The sequence below is a fragment of the Pogoniulus pusillus genome, chromosome 32 (assembly GCF_015220805.1).
Source record: "Pogoniulus pusillus isolate bPogPus1 chromosome 32, bPogPus1.pri, whole genome shotgun sequence".
NCBI classification, from domain to species: domain Eukaryota; kingdom Metazoa; phylum Chordata; class Aves; order Piciformes; family Lybiidae; genus Pogoniulus; species Pogoniulus pusillus.
Genome location: NC_087295.1, coordinates 2,184,600 through 2,202,258, shown reverse-complemented (window position 1 = coordinate 2,202,258; position 17,659 = coordinate 2,184,600). Strand labels below are relative to the sequence as shown.

The 17,659-nt window shown below is 50.2% G+C and overlaps 1 protein-coding gene across 3 annotated transcripts in view; it reads right to left on the bottom strand.

The window, feature by feature from the left end:
* BMPER (BMP binding endothelial regulator) overlaps nt 1-17,659 on the bottom strand; it is a 161,703-nt gene that overhangs the window by 45,756 nt on the left and 98,288 nt on the right. For 2 of the 3 annotated variants that reach the window (XM_064169888.1, XM_064169890.1), the window contains exons 12-13: nt 10,668-10,997; nt 1,572-1,908 (exon numbers count right to left, since the gene is read on the bottom strand). In XM_064169888.1, coding sequence (XP_064025958.1) covers nt 1,572-1,908; nt 10,668-10,997 — 667 coding nt within the window. The remainder of the gene's footprint in view (nt 1-1,571; nt 1,909-10,667; nt 10,998-17,659) is intronic. The other variant, XM_064169889.1, reaches the window with a different exon arrangement.

Here is a 17,659-nt window from a genome sequence, read left to right as displayed (position 1 = left end):
AGCCTCTCTGCCTCGTTAGAAGAGAAAAGGAAAATCAATTCAGAAAGGAGATGGAGTTCTTTCAGAAAGCTTTTCCTAGCAAGCTCCAATGGTTGTGCAGATGTGCAGCAGCGGGGAAGGCTGAGAGCGCAGCCAGCGGGCAGCTCCCTCCGCACGGCGCGCCCGTGGCTGGGCTTGCTTTTATCTTTGATGTCAGGCAATCAAAAGGCAAAGTGACTTTATTTACTGCCTGGGGGGGAAAGAAACTCGTGCCCATTACAGAACAGCAGTGCTGTCTCCGTGCTTCAGACTGGCAGCATTTTAGAGATTCACCAAAACCCCTGAATCTTAAAAGTAAACTGCTCAGACAGGGCTTCCAGAGCCCCATCTGCTCCCAGGGCAGGGTGGGCAGGCACAGAACTGTGAACTCTCTCCTTTCAAACTGCCAAGCCACAAACTACACCATCCAAGAGGCAGCAGGAATATTTCATGCCCCCTGATTTAACAAAGTACTGTGCAAGACGCTTCTGGGAAGACACATTCCTCTGGAGCACAGGCAACAGCAGTTCAAAGGCAGCCTCAACTTCACAGCTGACTTTGAAATCACAAAGCATTTACCAAAATATTTTGAAGTGCTTTTCCCCCTCTCTCCTCAGCCTCCAGAAGCACTTTTTTCTGTAGGTGATCACAAGCCTGTCTGCCTTTCTCACTTAGGGCTGCTCAGATCTTCATTAGACCAGGACCACCTTCTGATTCCTGACTCAGAAATGCATTTGATGATCTGTGACCAGGAGAGCCAATGGCATCCTGGGCTGGCTCAGGAGCAGTGTGGGCAGCAGGACAAGGGAGGTTCTTCTGCCCCTGTGCTCAGCACTGCTCAGGCCACACCTTGAGTGCTGTGTCCAGTGCTGGGCTCCTCAATTCTAGAAGAGATGTTGAGGTGCTGGAAGGTGTCCACAGGAGGATGACAAAGCTGGGGAGGGGCCTGGAACACAACCCTGTAAGGAGAGGCTGAGGGAGCTGGGGGTGTGCAGCCTGCAGCAGAGGAGGCTCAGGGCAGAGCTCATTGCTGCCTGCAGCTACCTGAAGGGAGGCTGTAGCCAGGTGGGGTTGGGCTCTGCTGCCAGGCAACCAGCAACAGAACAAGGGGACACAGCAGCCTGAAGTTGTGGCAGGGGAGGTCTAGGCTGGATGTGAGGAGGAAATTGTTGTCAGAGAGAGTGATTGGCATTGGAATGGGCTGCCCAGGGAGGTGGTGGAGTGGCTGTGGCTGGAGGTGCTGCAGCCAAGCCTGGCTGGGGCACTTAGTGCCATGGTCTGGTTGCTTGGCCAGGGCTGGGTGCTAGGTTGGACTGGATTAGGTCTCTCCTAATAACCTGGTTGATTCCACGATTCTATCTCAGAGGTCCTGATGGACTCAGTGATCTCAGAGGTCTTTTCCAACCCAAACAATTCTATGTGCCTGTGCTACTGTAACTCTCAGCAAAAGCAGGTCAAGCTTTGTGCTGAAACCCTACTGCAACTGGGCTGACTGCGTGGCTTTCTCCTCCCGCAGTCACTCGCTCTCTCCCTCCGCAGCAAGCCACACTTACCTGTAGAAGGTGGTGTAATCCACCGTTGAGTGGCAGCTCTGGAACTCCCACCCTTTGAGCTTCTGGCATTCCCGGTGTGCTCGGAGCTTCACCCTGACTGTGCCGTGGCAGAGCTCGGGCAGGGGTTTCCTGTGCGGGCGGCTGCAGAACTCATTGGTCTCCAGCCGCCAGGACTCCGCGAACTCATCCACATCGAACTTGAAATTCCCATCCCCTCCAATCAGGTCGTCTCGCTTGTGCCCGTTGTAATTGCCACACAGACCACACAGTTTGCCCTTCAGGTGGGGGGCAGCCATGACTTCCACAAAGCTGTCTCCATCCCAGGAGATTTCCAAGCCTAACAGAGAGACCAAAAACCACACACAAAACAAAGACAAAGAAGGAGAAGAAGAAAATGAGGAGAGCAAACAGTGCTTCATCTTTGTGAACAAGTGCTCAGGGGAACCGGGACAAAGCCTCAGGACTCCTGATGATGATGAAAAGGAGGCTCAGGGCAGAGCTCATTGCTCTCTACAACTACCTGAAGGGAGGCTGTAGCCAGGTGGGGTTGGGCTCTGCTGCCAGGCAACCAGTAACAGAACAAGGGGACAGAGTCTCAAGTTGTGCCAGGGCAGGTCTAGGTTGGATGTTAGGAGGAAGTTGTTGGCAGAGAGAGTGATTGGCATGGGAATGGGCTGCCCAAGGAGGTGGTGGAGTGCCTGGAGGTGTTGAAGCCAAGCCTGCCTGGGGCACTTAGTGCCATGGTCTGGTTGGTTGGCCAGGGCTGGGTGCTAGGTTGGGCTGGCTGAGCTTGAAGGTCTCTTCCAAGCCAGTTGATTCCATGGTTCAACCTCAAAGGTCTTTTCCAACCCAAACAACTGATTCTATTCAATTCTATTCTATAAGGAGGGGATAATCACTGGGTCAGAAGGAATGTAAGACTTCTGTGTGACTTCCTCTGGCAAGTTTGGTGTTTCTTAAATCACAGTCATAAAAAGCATTCTCTGTAATCATCATATGGTGAGCCTGAATAAGCCTCTCTGAAGTTACTGAAGTGACAAATTAATCTCTGCAGGCAGTTAATTGTCAGCTGCAGAATCACAGAATGGCTTAGGTCAGAAGAGATCTCAAAAATCATAGAATCATAGAATCAAGCAGGTTGGAAGAGAGAGCCTTCATCACACAGCCAAGCCTCCCAGCTTGGGATCAGCACCAAACCTGCCAAGCAGGCTCTGCCCCCTCATCTAAGTTTGCTCCCATGCACAGCCACCACCGAGCACTCACTTGGGTGAACATAGCTGTTACAAGACAAAGGTTTTGTGGGATTAAACCTCCTGTAAGGCATTCAGAACTGAATTCAGACTGCTCATTCTACAGGCACTAATTAACCAACCTCTTCAAGTTGTCCCCTCCAAGTCAGCAACAGCCAGGCACGATGGTAAACGTTCAACCCTCTCAGAGTGGCTGGGATCCAAGTACTCAGTTTTGCAGCAAGGTTTTGCACTTCACAAACTCACAGAAACTTTCAGGTTGAAAAAGAGCCTCAGGGCCACCAGGTCCAACTGATAACCCTACTCTACAAGGTGTCCATCAAACCCCAGATTGCTTTCTGTGGGTGAAATCCACTCCGTCTGCCTGGACCCAGCTAAAATCTTGGTGTCCAGCTTCGAGACAGTGTCTGGGCTCTCTCTCTCTTTCTGATGGAGAGAAACAGCCAGCTCTAGGTCACAACCCAGATGTCTAATGCAGAGGGAATAAACTACCTCCAGAATGTCTTTCTGTTTCCAGTGGTACTCTCAAGGTCACAGAGATCAGGTGGAGACTAAACTTCATTTAATTTACAATCACCTGGGCAATTGTAAACTGAAAGGTTTCCATCCTTTGAGAAGTAAATATGCTTCTCATAAGGGAAAGTAATTTTGGTGTCATATGGGGTAAAAAAAAAACACCACCAAGCACTGCTGCCACCCCAAAATGGCCTTTTAAAGTCATTTCCAGTGTCTGATGAATGCTACTACTCCACATGTCTGCAGCAACCCTGCATTTGGAGATCACAAACAGTTTTGCTGGCCTTGCCATTTCTTTCCATAAAGCACTTGTGTGCAGCAGGATAAACACAGGAACCTGCTCTTAAATGGGATAATGGAGATTTTACCCTCTTCTCTCTGCCTGGCCAAGAATACTCTCTTCACTGAGAGAGTCATTGGACACTGGAATGGGCTGCCTGGGGAGGTGGTGGAGTCGCCGTCCCTGGAGCTGTTCAAGGCAGGACTGGACGTGGCACTTGGTGCCATGGTCTGGCCTTGAGCTCTGTGGTAAAGGGTTGGACTTGATGATCTGTGAGGTCTCTTCCAACCTTGGTGATACTGTGAGACTGCGAATACCAAAGAGCATCACTGCAGAGTGCAGCACCAAGGCTTTGCTCCAGCTCTCAACATTTGCTGTGTGGGCTGGCTCAGCACCACCCTTTCCTCTTGTAAATCAGCGCTTGTCACTAGGCGATCCAAATCCTGTCCTGTCCTCATGTATGTGAGTCATTAACATACCAGTGACTCAGTTCAAAGCTGGAACCCTTCCTGCAGCAGCACATCCCATTGTCTCCTGTAACAATTCCTACTTGCAGCTCAGAGGAATGGAGTGAGGCTCCAAGAGTGCTCCTGGCTCCAGAATGGGGGCTTTGCCATCGGGACACACTGGCCTGGGGCTTCCAGGGTTTACAGCATGGCACCAAAAGCTTGGGGAACGATTTACTCAGCAAGGTTGTGCAGATAATTCTCCATCCAAGTGATCCTCACCCTGTACTCTACACTGGTGAGACCCTGCCTGAAGTACTGCATCCAGTTCTGGAGCCACTATTACAAGAGGGATGTGGATGTGCTGGAAGGTGTCCAGAGAGGGGCCACGAGGATGAGCAAAGGGCTGGAGCTGCTCTGCTGCAAAGAGAGAGTGGGGCAGTTGGGGCTGTGCAGTCTGGAGAGGAGAAGGCTCCGAGGTGACCTTATTGTGACCTCTCACTATCTGAAGTGGGCTACAAGAAAGCTGGGGAGGGACTTTTTAGGATGTCAGACAGTGATAGGACTGGAGGGAATGGAACAAAGCTGGAAATGGGTAGATTCAGACTGGATGTTAGGAAGAAGTTCTTCACCATCAGTGGTGAGAGCCTGGAAGGTGTTGCCCAGAGAGGTGGTGGAAGCCTCATCCCTGGATGTTTTTAAGGCCAGGCTGGATGAGGCTGTGGACAGCCTAATCTAGTGTGAGGTGTCCCTGCCCATGGCAGGAGGGTTGGAACTGGATGCATTTGTGGTCCCTTCCAAGCCTGACTGATTCTATGAGTCTATGATTTTCTTACCACTATAGGCTGGCAGCAACACCACAAAGATGTCCTGAGCTGACAATGCATGAAAGCACTTTCACATCATCTAACAGACCCAGCACACACAGGGTCACTGTATCCTCCAAAGATACTTTACACCCTGTCAACTCAGAAATTGTGCAAGACTGTGATTGCTAAGGAGGCCAGCACAGTGGCAAGGGGGGAAGCTGCCTCCTAAGCTTCTTCAGCCATTAGCACTGCTGGACAAATCCAAATCCCAGCTGTCTTTGCTTCTGACAACGCTGAGCAAAACAACACGCAGCTTGATCTGCAGGCTCTGGCTTAGCACTGCCGTGCTGGCGTTCAGAAGAGGCTTGTCATTAACTTATAAACTAAGATTTCTTCAGACTTGTGAATCACATAAACTTTCCCAAAGCCTGAAGCATCAAGACCCAAATTCTCAGGCAGTTCTCTTCAGAGAACAGCTTTGGTTTTTAAAGGCATATTCCATTTCTTCCCTACATGAGCTCCCAGGACTCCAAGCAGGGTGCAAGACTGGTTGATGTTTCTATCTTAACTTGCCTCCTGCAAGCTTTCTTTTCCTCAAGCCAAGTCCACTGTGGGAGTTCAGTGAATCTACTTGTCAGATGCTGCTCAGTCACCTCGAGGTTTGCCAACAAGAGGAGCACAACATTGGGACTTTTCATCTCAGCATATAAAATGTAGACTTTTAAAGAGTCCAGCTCTGATTCCTGGATTTGATTCAAGCAACTCACAGCTTAACTACCACAAAAGACTGTACTTTCCTCTAGCTGGCTGTTGTTTAACTACACTGGATTCTGCTGTCACTGCTCAGGTGCAAGGTGAATTTCTAGCTCTGTTGAACAGCTGAAAAGATTCTGCCTGTAACAAAGCTGATTCCGTTTCCAGTTTACAAGGAAGGATATTTGCTTCCACAGGCAGGATGACTTTGTCACAGCCTGACCACCTCCTGCAGTGTGTGCCTGTTAGTTTGCTCATGAGCAGAATTACAGAATCGTAGAATCAAGCAGGTTGGAAGAGAGCTCTAAGCTCAGACAGCCCAACCTAGCACCCAGCCCTGCCCAACCAACCAGACCATGGCACTAAGTGCCCCAGCCAGGCTTGGCTTCAACACCTCCAGCCACAGCCACTCCACCACCTCCCTGGGCAGCCCATTCCAATGCCAATCACTCTCTCTGACAACAACTTCCTCCTCACATCCAGCCTAGACCTCCCCTGCCACAACTTCAGGCTGTGTCCCCTTGTTCTGTTGCTGGGTGCCTGGCAGAAGAGCCCAACCCCACCTGGCTACAGCCGCCCTGCAGGGAGCTGCAGGCAGCAATGAGCTCTGCCCTGAGCCTCCTCTGCTGCAGGCTGCACACCCCCAGCTCCCTCAGCCTCTCCTCACAGGGCTGTGCTCCAGGCCAGTTGCTTTCTGTAAAGCAGCAAGAGCTGTGACAGACAGGATCACGCTAGGCAGCGATGTTTGAAATGGTCTCCTTGGCAGACAGGAACTGTTTGGGAGAGTTTTGTGGTGCCTACACTCCCCCTTCCCTCCCCTCCTCAAGTGGATGAGTTTCCCATTCACTTGGACAAGGATCAGAATCCAAGAAATGCTAAGCCAAAGGATGCAGCATCTGCCCCATCTGGGGATGAAGAAAAGGAACCTTCTCTGAGTCACTTTTAAGGGCTGCCCAATTTCCCCCAGTCTTTGAAGGACGTTTAACCCACTTGTTAGCTGACTCCTTAGCCTGGCACATTCTGTGCTCCAGTGCATCTTACAAAACCCCTTCTGGATTCATGCACATCACACACTGAGTTCCCCATGCTGGGAACTCCCCATCCATTGTTCTGCATGATTTTTCATGGTAAAGGCATTGTCAAGAACTGGCAGCCTCTAAAGCAGCCAAAGAAAACCTCAGCAAAGAGGCTTTGTGCTAAAGATCAGCACAGAAACCACAACAGAACCATAGAATGCCTTAGGTTGGAAGGGACCTCAAAGCTCAGCCAGTTCCAACCCCCAGCCATAAGCAGGGACACCTCCCACTGGAACTATAATAAATATGAATGTAAATATTAATATGAATCTAAATATAAATCATAGAACGGGTTGGGTTGGAAGGGACCTCAAAGCTCAGCCAGTCCCAACCCCCTGCCACAAGCAGGGACATCTCCCACTAGAACTATAATAAGTAGAAATGTAAATATACATTTAAATATTAATATAAATCTAAATATATATTATAGAATGGGTTAGGTTGGAAGGGACCTCAAAGATCATCTAGTTCCAAGTCCCTACTATAGGCAGGGACACCTCTCACTACAAATGTAAATCACAGATTGGGTTAGGTTGGAAGGGACCTCAAAGATCTTCTAGTTCCAGCCTCTCTGCAGCCTCTTTTCTGCTTGTCCTCTTCCCAGCACAACACAGCCATGCCTCTCTGCTGCTTCCCAGCCTCTCTGCTGCTTGTCCTCTTCCCAGCACAACACAGCCATGCCTCTCTGCTGCTTCCCAGCCTCTCTGCTGCTTGTCCTCTTCCCAGCACAACACAGCCATGCCTCTCTGCTGCTTGTCCTCTCCCCAGCACAACACACCTATGCCTCTCTGCTGCTTCCCAGCCTCTCTACAGTCTCTCAGCTGCTTGTCCTCTTCCCAGCACAACACACCTATGCCTCTTTGCTGCTTCCCAGCCTCTCTACAGCCTCTCAGCTGCTTGTCCTCTCCCCAGCACAACACACCTATGCCTCTTTGCTGCTTCCCAGCCTCTCTACAGCCTCTCAGCTGCTTGTCCTCTTCCCAGCACAACACACCTATGCCTCTCTGCTGCTTCCCAGCCTCTCTACAGCCTCTCAGCTGCTTGTCCTCTCCCCAGCACAACACACCTATGCCTCTCTGCTGCTTCCCAGCCTCTCTACAGCCTCTCAGCTGCTTGTCCTCTCCCCAGCACAACACACCTATGCCTCTTTGCTGCTTCCCAGCCTCTCTACAGCCTCTCAGCTGCTTGTCCTCTTCCCAGCACAACACACCTATGCCTCTCTGCTGCTTCCCAGCCTCTCTACAGCCTCTCAGCTGCTTGTCCTCTCCCCAGCACAACACACCTATGCCTCTCTGCTGCTTCCCAGCCTCTCTGCAGCCTCTTTGCTGCTTGTCCTCTTCCCAGCACAACACACCTATGCCTCTCTGCTGCTTCCCAGCCTCTCTGCAGCCTCTTTGCTGCTTGTCCTCTTCCCAGCACAACACACCTATGCCTCTCTGCTGCTTCCCAGCCTCTCTACAGCCTCTCAGCTGCTTGTCCTCTTCCCAGCACAACACACCTATGCCTCTCTGCTGCTTCCCAGCCTCTCTGCAGCCTCTTTGCTGCTTGTCCTCTTCCCAGCACAACACAGCCATGCCTCTCTGCTGCCTTACAGCCTCTCCACAGCCTCTCTGCTGCTCGTCCTTTTCCCAGCACAATGCAGCTACATCTCTCTGATGCTTTCCAGGCCTTATGTGCTGAGAGAAGGAGGGCTTGGGCCATTGTGCTGCATTCAGCAAGGGAAATCTGATCCTGCTCTGCTAAGGGGAGGAATTACTTAGGCTCTAATTTGCAGTGATTAGGCCCTGTTTGCTCTGCTGTCACATGCCATGTTTGCACTCCCTCTGCCAGCACAGGGAGGAGGACGCCTGCAGGCATTTGCTAGGCTCCCACCACAGAGCCGTGGGGTGGCAGCAGGATGAGCTGTCGCTCCTCTCCGACTGAAAACTTTTCCTTGGCCCGTGGTTGGCTAATGAAATCCACATCGCCTGCATTCACAGCGTTCAGCTGGCTGCCAAGAGCAGCCCTCAAGCTGCTTTCAATCAGAGGCTGTGAAGAAGGCTCAGCTCCTGCTCATCCTACAGGCGGCCACGACACTCTGCGTTGCCACTTGGAGCAACGAGCCCCGAGCTGAGGTCCACACGAGGCAGACTTCAGGTTTCCAGGGGCAAAATGAAGAGGTGTCTACATTCTTAGCTCAACAGTGGGTGCTGGTGTCCCAAAAAACTGATGCTAGATAACAGCTATGACTGTGCAGCACACCCAGCACCATCTCTCTCCACAAGAAAGAGTAGTTTCCCTGCTTTTCCCATTGCATTTCAGAGAAGCACAGAACTGTCAGGGCTGGAAGGGACCTCAAGCATCAGCCAGTTCCAACCCTACTGCCATGGACAGGGACAACTCACCCTAGATCAGATTGCTCAGAGCCACATCCAGCCTGGCCTTAACAACATCCAGGGATGAGGCTTCCACCACCTCCCTGGGCAGCCTGTGTCTCACCACCCTCCTGGAGAAAGACTTCCTAACATCCAAGCTAAATCTCCCTTCCTCTAGCTTGGATCCACTCCCCCCCAGTCCTATCACTACCTGACATCCTAAAAAGTGCCTCTCCATCTTTCTTGTAGCCCCTTTCAGATACTGGAAGGTCATAATAAGGTCTCCTCACAGCCTTCTCCTCTCCAGACTGAGCAGCCCCAACTCCCTCAGTCTGTTTCCACAGAAGAGCAGCTCCAGCCCTCTGCTCATCCTCACGGTCCCTCTCTGGACATGTTCCAGCACACTCAGAACTTTCTTGCAACAGGGGCCCCAGAACTGGACACAGTGCTCCAGAGCAGTGCAGAGAGGCAGAATCACCTCTCTTGAGCTGCTGGCCACACTTAATTCACAGCAACTTGTATTCTTACTAAACCAGCACTCTCCTGTGCCAAGGAAATCGCTCAGGAGCACAGTAGCAGCCAACGCATGCTGATGAGAAAGCTTCAGACTTGCCCTCAGTATTCATCTGTGCAAAGGTACTACAGCTCCAGAACAGTTTATCCAAACCAATGTGAGTCTTCTGCTTTAGCATCTTGACAATTAATGCATTTTCCAGGACTCAGAAGGCCTGAGAGTCTCCTGTCTCTCCTCTCTAATTCTACAAATCAGGCACCAGATTCTCTGAGGTTTCTGACTGCCTTTTGCCTCTGGTGCTGCAGACTTTCTGCTCCTGGCACTTTACTCAAGCACAAAGCAAATCCAACAAAATGGAACTGAAGAGCAAATGAGGTTGTGGTTGGGCCCTTCTGCCAGGCAAGCAGCAACAGAACAAGGAGACACAGCCTCAAACTGTGCCAGGGGAGGTCTAGGCTGGATGTGAAGAGGAAGTTGTTGGCAGAGAGAGTGATTGGCATTGGAATGAGCTGCCCACGGAGATGGTGGAGTCTCTGTGCCTGGAGGTGTTGAAGCCAAGCCTGGCTGGGGCACTTAGTGCCATGGTCCGGTTGATTGGCCAGGGCTGGGTGCTAGGTTGGGCTGTCTGAGCCTGGAGCTCTCTTCCAACCTGGCAGTCCTAGCTGGAGAAACAGCGCTTCCAACAGCCCTCAAAACCAGCCTGGCAGAAAGACTGGTTTGGTTCAGAAGTGGGGAGGAAGGCGGCTAAGGCTGGGTGCTAGGTTGGACTGGTTGAGCTTGGAGGTCTCTTCCAACCTGCTTGATTCTATGGCCTGGTTGATTGGCCAGGGCTGGGTGCTAGGTTGGCCTGGCTGAGCTTGGAGGTCTGTTCCAACCTGCTTGATTCTATGGCCTGGTTGATTGGCCAGGGCTGGGTGCTAGGTTGGCCTGGCTGAGCTTGGAGGTCTCTTCCAACCTGATTGATTCTATGATTCTACGATCTGGTTGATTGGCTAGGGCTGGGGAGACAGGTTGGACTGGATGAGCATGAGGGTCTCTTCCACCCTGGCTGCTTGATTCCATGGTTCTGTGACACACACACACACACACTTGCTCTACCTGCTTTGGTTGTGACTTTGAGCAAGTAGCCATCCAGATCGATCTGGAAGTGCGGCGTCTCGCAGGGCAGGGAGATGCGGGTCCCGTTCCACTTCACGGTGAGGTGCTGCTGGAGGCTGATGGTGCTCCTGCCCAGCACGAGCTCCACTGCCTTTGTCCAGGAGAAGGAGCGGGTCCGGCGGGCATCGTTTTTCACCAGCACCTGAAAGGGTGAGGCAGAGGAGGAGCAGTCTTTCGTCAAAACGTACTGACATGTTCCCTGAAAGTTAAATGTCCGTCCGTCAAAAGTGTTGTAGTGAGGGTCTCCAAAGACAGTGCACACGCCAGGCTCTGCAGGTGAGTGAGAGACAAAAGTGCCACGTGAGGGTCAGTGCAACTCGGCAGCAGCAGATAAGCATCACAGAATCACAGAAACATCCAGGTCGGCTAACCCAGCCTGAGGTGTCCCTGCTCGTGGCAGGGAGGTTGGAGCTAAGTGATGCTTGAGGTCCCTTCCAGCCCTGCCCGTTCTATGATGCTGCCTTCCCACACTCGTGTCGATGATGCTGAGTTACCCTGCAGCTACCCAGCGACTGCCTTGCAATCAGAGAGAGTAGCAAAGTTATTTGCCTCGCAGCCTTCTGCTGTAACAATAGGTCCTAACCACATCTCCTCGCTGCTGTTCCTGGAAGAAGGAATCTCGAGGCAGACAAAGGCACGCTGCTGCTGCCAGCTGGGTACCCTTGGGCTGAGGCTGCTTCTGAAAGATGATGCCTGCTTTAGGAGCAGGGCTTGGTGCAGTAACAAAATCTGACAAAGCAGAGAGCTGTAAACAGCAGCAATCAAAAACCCCCAAACCCAACAAAGCATAGGAGAGCAACAAGAAACACAACTTATTCACCAACAAAAAAACCCAAACCAAAACAGCCAACTAACAATGATTGGCCTAAAGAGGCAACCAAAAGAAGAAAAAAGCAGAGGCAAACTCTTCAAAAGGGAAGATGTGGATGGCATGGAGCAGAGGCAGGACCTGTTCTAGTGGGAGGTGTCCCTGCCTATGGCAGGGGGCTGGAACTAGATGGTCTTTGAGGTCCCTTCCAATCTAAACCTTTCTGTGACTCTGCTGGAGTGAGATGCAGCTCTGCCTGTGCCATACACGTTGCTCTGCAGGGTGTTCCAGCCTAGGCAGAGTGCTGTGCTAAGGCAGCTAGAATAATTCTGATGTTTTTCTAGCTGTAAAGAACGTCCAAGGATAGCTACATGGAGATGCAGACAGAGGGGCTGAAGGGGACCCCCAGAGACATCCACTTTTCCTTCTCCTTCAGTTGCAATGCAGAATTGCCTGTCCCTGTGTTACACCTGACAGATGTTCAACTAAGCTGCTCTTAAAGGGCAGTCACAACAGCACAGCTGCCTCCAGCAACCTGCTGCAGTGCTTTTGCATGGTCTTGCTGCAAGTAAAGTCTTCCTGAAGTGTGACCTCAGCCTCCTTCACTACACCAGGCATTGCTGTCACAGAATTAACCAGGTCGGAAAAGACCTCCAGGATCATCAAGTCCAACCTATCACTTAACCTGTCCAATGAACTAACCCATGGCACCAAGTGCCTCATTCAGTCTTCTTTTAAACACCTCCAGGGATGGGGACTCCACCACCTTCCCCGGGCAGCCTATTCCACTGCCAATCACTCTTGCTGTGAAGAACTTCTTCCTAACATCCAGCCTGAACCTGTCCTGGCACAGCTTGAGGCTGTGTCCTCATGTTCTGTCCCTGGGTGCCTGGCAGAACAGACACCAGAGCTGGTACCTGGGAGATCTGTACTGCATTTCTAACTTTGTCACACACAAGCTCCTACAGAATCACAGAAGCAACCAGGTTGGAAGAGACCTCCAAGCTCAGCCAGTCCAACTCAGCACCCAGCTCTAGCCAATCAACCAGACCAGGGCACTAAGTGCCCCATCTATGTTAGGAGGAAGGTGTTGGCAGAGAGAGTGATTGGCATTGGAATGGACTGCCCAGGGAGGTGCTGGAGTTGCTGTGCCTGGAGATGCTCAAGAAAAGACTGGATAAGGCATTTAACGATCCAGATGACTGGATAGGGCTGGGTGCTAGGTTGGACCAGCTGAGCTTGGAGGTCTCTTCCAACCTGCTTGATCCTGTGTGTGATTCCCAGGTTTTCCTTTTTCTTTCCACATTAATGACAGCTTTTATCAACAACAGCAACAACAAATCAGCCCAAGCATTCAGTGAAGACCTCAGAGGAGAGAAATGGTTTTGGTCTGCATCTGTAGAAGCCAAGAACATGGACACATTATCCTTGCCATGACCTAAGCTATGAGAAGTGGGAGGCTGCTTCTTTACCTAAGAGAGGGGCTGAGAGGCAAGACACAAGAGGAGCAAACATAAGTTAGAGATGTGCAAGCAAAATTGATAGCACCAGGGGGATCCAAAGGCAATATTTAGTTTTAATTTCTAATGCCTTCTGCAGGGGAAGGTTTTATGTTATGCTACATTGTGCCACATCATCTGTCAGCCTGATGGAGGGCAGTTAAAGTGAAAAGAAAATGAATGTATTTTGGACTGGGTAGCTGAATGCCTGGTCCAAATTTGGCTGTTTTCTTTAATAAACCAAGGGAATGGGGAAGGGGAGGGAAAAATCTACCTAAAACCAGCCTGAACAATTGATTCTCTGATATCACCATGTAAAACATTCTTGAAAGGCCTGCTAAAAGTGTGGGTTTGGGGGGGGGAGGGGGAATAAAAAGGGAAACCAACAAAATCCACACCCTGCATGTGTGATAAGTCAGGCAGTGCCAGGAAGCTGCACTGCCTTAAACACTGGCTGGAATGAGGCTGTCAAAGGCAGGCAGCATGAAAAGAGTTCCTGCCTTTTTTAGGGTTGGAGTTGTTTATTTCCTCTTGGGAGAGTTTCAATCAGATCATGTTTTATGGTTTGGGCTTTTTCTTTCTTTCTTTCTTTCCCCCTTGCCTCCCTCCCCACTTCTGAACCAAACCAGTCTTTCTGCCAGGCTGGTTTTGAGGGCTATGGGAAGCACTGTTCTCCAGCTAGGACTGCCAGGTTGGAAGAGAGCTCCAAGCTCAGACAGTCAACCTAGCACCCAGCCCTACACAACCAACCAGACCATGGCACTAAGTGCCCCAGCCAGGCTTGGCTTCAACACCTCCAGCCACAGCCACTCCACCACCTCCCTGGGCAGCCCATTCCAATGCCAATCACTCTCTCTGACAACAACTTCCTCCTCACATCCAGCCTAGACCTGCCCTGGCACAGCTTCAGACTCTCTCCCCTTGTTCTGTTGCTGGGTGCCTGGCAGCAGAGCCCAACCCCACCTGGCTACAGCCTCCCTGCAGGTAGCTGCAGGCAGCAATGAGCTCTGCCCTGAGCCTCCTCTGCTGCAGGCTGCACACCCCCAGCTCCCTCAGCCTCTCCTCAGAGGGCTCTGCTCCAGGACCCTCCCCAGCCTTGCTGCCCTGCTCTCAACACCTTCCAGCACCTCAACATCTCTCTGCAATGCAGGAGCCCAGAACTGGACACAGCACTCAAGGGGTGGCCTGAGCAGTGCTGTGCACAGGGACACAAGAACCTCCCTTGTCCTGCTGCCCACACTGCTCCTGAGCCAGCCCAGGATGCCATTGGCTCTGCTGCCCACCTGGGCACTCTGCTGCTTCCTCTTCAGCTCCTCTCTACCAGCTCCCCCAGGTCCCTCTCTGCCTGGCTACTCTCAGCCACTCTGTCCCCAGCCTGTAGTGCTGCTTGGGGTTGTTGTGGCCAAAGTGTAGAACCCTGCACTTGGCCTTGTTCAATCTCATCTCATACATAGTTAGTTCTTTAGTTATATATTATATCTACTATATATTAGAGTTATTTAGTCATAGATGTTAACATTTTATATATGTATAGCTACAAGTAGAGATATAAGTACAGATACAGATCCACACACACACAGACACACTGCTTGGTGGTGACCAGACAGACATTCAACACACACATCCTGAGCAGCAGAGAACCTGAGCCTATTGCATGGGCAGCTGAGCACTCTCCTAGCCCCAGAGCAGCCACAGGATATATTGTCTCTAGCTGGGTTTATTATTTGTTGGGGATATAAAGGAAATGGGACACAAACCCCTAGGAAAGCAGGCTCTGTTAGCTCTGGTGCTCATGGAATAGCTTGTTTCAGGTTTTTTTTTCAGCAGATCAGAGCAGTCAATTCAAGTCCAAGATGTCCAGATGTCTGGTCACACTCTTCAAGGTTTGTAGCTAGTTAAGAGTGGCCAAGAATAATATACTTTAAATTATAACTTAAATTGGTTTGGACATTTTCTAAGGGAGGAGAGGGAGTTTCAAAAACAAAACAAACCCCCCCAAGTTCACCAGCTGAGGGTGTTCTAAGCTGCACAACTCTAACCCAGAAAGATCTCAGCTTTTAAAACACAAAATAAACCCTCTGAATGCAATTAGCCCATATGCTGAATTAAGCCCTAAATCAAACAGGGCAAGTTATTAACTTTTGAAAAGCAGCTCCAGAAACAGGCATAATAGAATTTCATTAGCTTTGCTGTAAAAAAAAAATTATGCATAGCCATGGAGTGCTTCCCTCATAACTGCTGCACAGTGCAGCTTGATGTAATACACGTTACAATGTGTGGTGTCAAAAAGGCTCCACGGGAGCCTTTATGGTCTATTTCATCAATAAAATAGCTCTGCCAATTTGTCCACATACGTGTTTAGACATCCATCACAGCTGAAATAGCTGAGGAGGTAAAGCACAAACAGCATTCCACTGTGAACAAACAATTGCAGGCTTTCTCGGGATGTATTTCTCTGTGGCAAGGGAATAACAGAGGAAACAGGTCCAGAAGGGACCTGTGTGACTACTACATCAGTCCCACTCTCCTCTCTCATGTATCTTTTACTCTTGATGCTAGGTCCATACAACCTCCAGCTCCACTGCTCATTTGATCAATTAAAAAGGCTGCAGACTGCTTTGCAGCAAACAAAATTCCCTGCCCCTTCAGCTGAGGAGCTAAATCATGAACAGCATTCCAGTGTGAACAAACAACTGCAGTCTTTTTGTGGATGCATTCCTCCACTGCAAGGAAAGAACAGAGGAAACAGGTCCAGAAGGGACCTCTGTGACTACTACATCAGTCCCACTCTCTCCTCTCACATGTATCCTTTACCCTTAAGGCTAGGTCCATACACCCTCCAGCTCCACTGCTCATTTCATCAATTAAAAAGGCTGCAGACTGCTTTGCAGCAAACAAAATTCCCTGCCCCTTCAGCTGAGGAGCTAAATCATGAACAGCATTCCAGTGTGAACAAACAACTGCAGTCTTTTTGTGGATGTATTTCTCCACTGCAAGGAAAGAACAGAGGAAACAGGTCCAGAAGGGACCTCTGTGACTACTACATCAGTCCCACTCTCCTCTCACATGTATCTTTTACTCCTAAGGCTAGGTCCATACATCCTCCAGCTCCACTGCTCATTTGATCAATTAAAAAGGCTGCAGACTGCTTTGCAGCAAACAACATTTCCTGCCCCTCCAGATGAGCAGCTAAATCTGAACAGCATTCCAGTGTGAACAAACAACTGCAGTCTTTTTGTGGATGCATTCCTCCACTGCAAGGAAAGAACAGAGGAAACAGGTCCAGAAGGGACCTCTGTGACTACTACATCAGTCCCACTCTCTCCTCTCACATGTATCCTTTACCCTTAAGGCTAGGTCCATACACCCTCCAGCTCCACTGCTCATTTCATCAATTAAAAAGGCTGCAGACTGCTTTGCAACAAACAAAATTCCCTGCCCCTTCAGCTGAGGAGCTAAATCATGAACAGCATTCCAGTGTGAACAAACAACTGCAGTCTTTTTGTGGATGTATTTCTCCACTGCAAGGAAAGAACAGAGGAAACAGGTCCAGAAGGGACCTCTGTGACTACTACACCAGTCCCACTCTCTCCTCTCACATGTATCCTTTACCCTTAAGGCTAGGTCCATACACCCTTCAGCTCCACTGCTCATTTGATCAATTAAAAAGGCTGCAGACTGCTTTGCAGCAAACAAAATTCCCTGCCCCTTCAGCTGAGGAGCTAAATCATGAACAGCATTCCAGTGTGAACAGCAACTGCAGTCTTTTTGTGGATGCATTCCTCCACTGCAAGGAAAGAACAGAGGAAACAGGTCCAGAAGGGACCTCTGTGACTACTACATCAGTCCCACTCTCTCCTCTCACATGTATCCTTTACCCTTAAGGCTAGGTCCATACACCCTCCAGCTCCACTGCTCATTTCATCAATTAAAAAGGCTGCAGACTGCTTTGCAGCAAACAAAATTCCCTGCCCCTTCAGCTGAGGAGCTAAATCATGAACAGCATTCCAGTGTGAACAAACAACTGCAGTCTTTTTGTGGATGTATTTCTCCACTGCAAGGAAAGAACAGAGGAAACAGGTCCAGAAGGGACCTCTGTGACTACTACATCAGTCCCACTCTCCTCTCACATGTATCTTTTACTCCTAAGGCTAGGTCCATACACCCTCCAGCTCCACTGCTCATTTGATCAATTAAAAAGGCTGCAGACTGCTTTGCAGCAAACAAAATTCCCTGCCCCTTCAGCTGAGGAGCTAAATCTGAACAGCATTCCAGTGTGAACAGCAACTGCAGTCTTTTTGTGGATGCATTCCTCCACTGCAAGGAAATAACAGAGGAAACAGGTCCAGAAGGGACCTGTGTGACTACTACACCAGTCCCACTCTCTCCTCTCACATGTATCCTTTACCCTTAAGGCTAGGTCCATACACCCTCCAGCTCCACTGCTCATTTGATCAATTAAAAAGGCTGCAGACTGCTTTGCAACAAACAAAATTCCCTGCTCCTTCAGCTGAGGAGCTAAATCATGAACAGCATTCCAGTGTGAACAAACAACTGCAGTCTTTTTGTGGATGTATTTCTCCACTGCAAGGAAAGAACAGAGGAAACAGGTCCAGAAGGGACCT